Source organism: Littorina saxatilis, unplaced genomic scaffold (assembly GCF_037325665.1).
Source record: "Littorina saxatilis isolate snail1 unplaced genomic scaffold, US_GU_Lsax_2.0 scaffold_1830, whole genome shotgun sequence".
In the NCBI taxonomy this organism is placed as follows: Eukaryota; Metazoa; Mollusca; class Gastropoda; order Littorinimorpha; family Littorinidae; genus Littorina; species Littorina saxatilis.
The window spans coordinates 5,001-10,000 of record NW_027126906.1 but is presented as its reverse complement, the minus strand read 5'-3'; the positions used below and the strand labels follow the sequence as shown (position 1 = coordinate 10,000).

General features: G+C 39.6%; 1 protein-coding gene across 1 annotated transcript in view; it reads right to left on the bottom strand.

Moving 5' to 3' along the window:
• LOC138955396 (uncharacterized) overlaps window positions 1-2,926 on the bottom strand; it is a 5,004-nt gene extending 2,078 nt beyond the window's left edge. The window contains exons 1-3 of the mRNA XM_070327008.1: window positions 2,778-2,926; window positions 1,120-1,272; window positions 401-549 (exon numbers count right to left, since the gene is read on the bottom strand). Coding sequence (XP_070183109.1) covers window positions 401-549; window positions 1,120-1,272; window positions 2,778-2,882 — 407 coding nt within the window. The 5' untranslated portion in view covers window positions 2,883-2,926. The remainder of the gene's footprint in view (window positions 1-400; window positions 550-1,119; window positions 1,273-2,777) is intronic.
• Window positions 2,927-5,000: the final 2,074 nt, after the last annotated feature.

Sequence of the window (5,000 nt, the reverse complement as noted above, 5' to 3'; positions counted from 1 at the left end):
GTATCATGTTATTTTGATATATAGGAGGCTTTTTACAGTGATTCGTGAAGGCCGCTTCACTAGTCCATATTAGGCGCACAGGCTCCTAATATGGACCCTTTGAGATTTTTTCTGTATTTAATTTTTGCTGAATGTCTATCAAAGCTATTTCACTCTAATTAAGCCTAACGGTTAACCTAAGATCTCGAGAGAAGGACTACCAAACACAAAATGAAACTTCTTCGCAAGAAAACAAGCTAGTTATCAGCATGAAACAAAAACTGGTCCATATTAGGAGCCCTTCCCCTAGTAAGGTACAGTAAGGATGAAGGAGTAAATAATGATCGACCGGCGCTTTGATAAAAGCTCCTGTGCTTAAACGTAAACAGCACGCTCAAGGGATATACTGCAAATTACATACCCGACGGTGAAGACAGGGCTGGTGTAGTACATGCAGAAATTGGGTCGGTTACAGCCGTTGGTGAGCATCAAAGGGTTGTCCTCGCTGAAGGTGTAGACCATGGGTGTCACACTGTGCGCTGAGCGAGTCATCACCCTTGTTGCATTGAACTGAAATAGATACCCGTACGAAATGAACTAATAAGAAACTTATAGGAACCTTTACCAAATCATTATACAAACGTAGCCTATAAAGAGTATAAGGACGTACATGTCCGGATTTTAAATGCAAATGAAGTAAAACTTATAGGCATGGGCAAAACAAATCCTTATAAGTTTTCCATTAGTACCTATACGATATTGATTAGAACTCTTATAAGTTCTTATAAGAACTGAGCAAACTTCCCTATAAGTTTGACCTAATTTGCACGTCTTTTTTCAACTAGAGCCAACAATGGGGGCCCTGTTAGCTCAGTTGGTAAAGCACTTGACTTGTGATCCTAGGGTCACGGGTTCGAATCCGGGCCGGGACGGACACGGGTCAGCTTTATGTGCAGACTCAGAGACGGTATCCATGTTCCACCCCCAAGTCACCACTGTACAAGACCTCGGTTATTCTGCCATAAGTGCAGACCTAAACACGCACGCATCTAGATTTCCACTGGGAGAAAGCGACCCGAATTTCCCAGCGAGGGGACAATAGAGTAATGAAAATGAAAACGAATGGAAATGAAAACATACAAAGTGGAAGCCGGCATCCGAGGGAGTGAGGTTGAAGGAGGGGGAGTTGTCCATGGCAGCGGCCAGGATGATGCCGAAGTACCAGCCCTGTCCCACGTGACTGTACGTGGTCCACACCTCCCCTCCTGGACCGAACTCGTTCCCCCACGCTCTCTGTCACAAGACAGAGAATCACAGTTGAAAATTTTGATTTCCGCAATTCAGTGCTGTTCTTAAAAAAAAAAAAAAAGTATCAGGACCAGAGAACAAAGGTCAGGGTGTTCTTTGAAATTATCACTTTTGGTGCCATCGTATACCGTCATAGTATGGAAGCAGAACGGGATCTCAAAAACAAAAACAAAACAAAACAGTAAGAAGAACGAAATACAGTGTTTCCCCCAGGTGAGATGTCACCAACCAATTGAAGAAAAATTGGAAGAAGAAAGAAAACAAGAAAAGCAAAGGAACCGTTTATAAATGATAAAGTAGGATGAGAGAAAAAAACAAGTCGCGTAAGGCGAAATTACTACATTTAGTCAAGCTGTGGAACTCACAGAATGAAACTGAACGTAGTCCGCCGCTAGTGCAAAAGGCAGTGAAAGTGACGAGCCTGTTTGGCGCGGTAGCGGTTGCGCTGTGCTTCATAGCACGCTTTACTGAACCTCTCTTCGTTATAACTTTCTGAGCGTGTTTTTAATCCAAACATATCATATCTATATGTTTTTGGAATCAGGAACCGACAAGGAATAAGATGAAATAGTTTTTAAATCGATTTCGGAAATTTAATTTTGATCATAATTTTTATATTTGTAATTTTCAGAGCTTGTTTTTAATCCAAATATAACATATGTATATGTTTTTTGAATCAGAAAATGACGAAAAATAAGATGAAATTGTTTTTGGATCGTTTTATAAACAAATAATTTTAATTACAAGTTTCCGATTTTTAATGACCAAACTCACTCATTAGTTTTTAAACCACCAAGCTGAAATGCAATACCAAACCCCAGCCTTTGTCGAAGATTGCTTTGCCAAAATCAATTTAATTGAAAAATGAGGGTGTGACAGTGCCGCCTCAACTTTTACAAAAAGCCGGATATGACGTCATCAAAGGTATTTATCGAAAAAATGAAAAAAATATCCGGGGATATTATACCCAGGAACTCTCATGTCAAATTTCATAAAGATCGGCCCAGTAGTTTAGTCTGAATCGCTCTACACACACACACAGACACACACAGACACACACACACACACACACACACACACACACACACACACACACACACACACACACACACACATACACCACGACCCTCGTCTCGATTCCCCCCTCTATGTTAAAACATTTAGTCAAAACTTGACTAAATGTAAAAAGAGTGAGAGCGAAATGATTTTGTAAAACGTAATCGACCCGTATAAACAACAGAGACAATTTTTGTGTTGAGAGAGAAAAAAACACAAGAACTAGCCACTGCACACAATCAGATTAGGGGTGATTTTGAATGTCTTTATGGGAACACAAAAAAATATGCATATTCAACCCAAAAATCAGAAATAATATAGAAGGAATAAAATAAAAACAACACCGCCTGCGTAAAGCACATCAACCTTACAAGCTTTTCCAGAATCTTAAATCGAGAATGTAATGAGAACACGAGACTTGTAAGACTGTTCACCTGCCAGAACTGTTTGTCGATGGCGGTGGCTGGTTTACTTGGCCGCAGAATCAAACCATCAGCAGTGCAGCACCTGGAATAAGTATAATGTTTCATTAAAGCCATTGGAAGTACTTCTTCATCTTCTTCTTCTTCTTCTTCCCACGTACACTCGTGGGTGTTTTTTGTTGTTGTTTTTTTTGCACAAGTGGGTTTTTACGTGTATGACCGTTTTTAACTCGCCATTTAGACAGCCATACGCCGCTTTCGGGGGAAATGGAAAGACAACCTAAAAGCAACGAAGAGAGCGACGCGTCTTGAAATGTTGATTGAGTTTGATTCTCAGTGTTTCTTTTAGTCTCCATCCTCCTCCCCTCCCGCCCCTCCAATTTAAGATGAAACACAGTGCAATAAATATAAGGCACAGAAGATAATAAGAGTGTGGAATGGGTAAAACAGCCACTTTTAAAGATAAAGGTAAACCGAAAAGCTTCAAGATACAATACAATGACTGAAGTAACTCAAGTAATCGCTGCCCACACTTATCGAATGTGTGTGTGTGTGTATGTGTGTGTGTGTGTGTGTGTGCGTGTGTATTTGTGTAGGTGTCTATACGGGAACCTAGGTGTTTGGGCAGGAACATATAGATGGTTTTTCCGGAACTTTGGAGGGAACCTTAGAACATGTTGCAGGATTTTCGGGAAGGTTCCAGGGAACTCTCCAACATTTTCTGAACCAAGACAGGTTCCCATAAAAGTACCAACAAATTTATGCAAATTTTATGAAATCGCAGTTATCTCCCTTTGACTAAGGTAAATATTTTCGCATTGGCACCAGTCTGTGCCCTTCAACTCGTCACTGTGTTGCCTTCTCTCTCTCTTGTTTGAGTTTGATTTTATTTTTATTTAACTTTTGATTTGAACTTAGTTTGTTTTTATTTGAATTTTTTAAATTTAAATTTTTTTATTTGATTTTATTTTGCCTTGTTTAATGTTTTTTGTTTGATTTTTTATTTGATAATTTTAATAGTGTTTTTGTTTGTTATTTTATTTGATTTGAATTTTGTTTGTTTGTTGACATTTTAGATTCTATTTTCATCTCCCTCGGGAGAAATTTCGGGCAGCCCTCTCAACGAAGGCAAACTCGCAACTTTGGAGTGCACCAGACCCAACCTAGTTAACATTATATTTTTTTTAGAATATTTTTGAGGGGGAGGGGGGGGGCAGACCGGAGAACCTGGAGTAAAGCCCCAAAATGTGGCCCGAGTTGAAAATGAAATAAAATTGTATTATTATCTCTCTATCTCTTAATGGAAACAAGAAGCGAAGTCTGTTAGCACATTGCGCTGGTTCGAATCTCGGATTGGGGAGGCAATATAATGTTGCTCCATAACTGAAAACTGGTTCGCTGTTGTCAGTATTTTTTTTAAAGGTTAACTGCTTTATTATTCCTCTTTCAGAGTTTTTTTATTACTCAAATACCTGCATGTATCTTTCTTTCTTTCTTTATTTGGTGTTTAACGTCGTTTTCAACCTGCATGTATCACATTCATATTGTTGCATATTAAATTATTAAACCATGTTCTCAAACATGCATACATAAGGCGATGTTTTCGTATTTAGATAGACATAGAACAGAAGATGTAATTTGGAAAAATACTAAAATAAAGGAATGAGAACAAGCAGGGGCGGATCAGTTGCTTTGTAAGGGGGGGGGGGGGCACTTTGAGTCGAAAGTGAAAGTGATGGGCGCGAAGCGCCCGAATTTGCTAGGGGGGTCCGGGGGCATGTCCCCCGGAAAAAAAATGTTTGGCCCAAAGAAGCAAAATGGTGCCATCTGGTGCCATTTGAACTTAGAAATGGTCATAGAATCAGCTTTCCATTTTTTTTTACATTTTTATTTTCGGGGGGGGGGGGGCACGTGCCCCCTGTGCCCCCCTCCTCGTCCGCCCCTGACAAGCATGGGTGTAAAGGAGTAGGAATGAGAGACAAAGAGAGCAATTTGGTATAAGAACAATCTTGTTCCTATGCAACTAAAGAAGTTGTGGCAGTTTAAAAACGGTCATTATGGACTAAGCAGTACTTGAATAAATTCATTATAATTTCCAAGAGAGATAACTCATGATATAGTGTGTTTTACCTGCCCTTGTATAATTGTTAGTAGTTTGGGTGCGACCTGATAGGTATTTGTGTGTGAACACTTGCCCAGTGTCCTAAATATTGGTGTTTGTGTGTGACTTTGTAG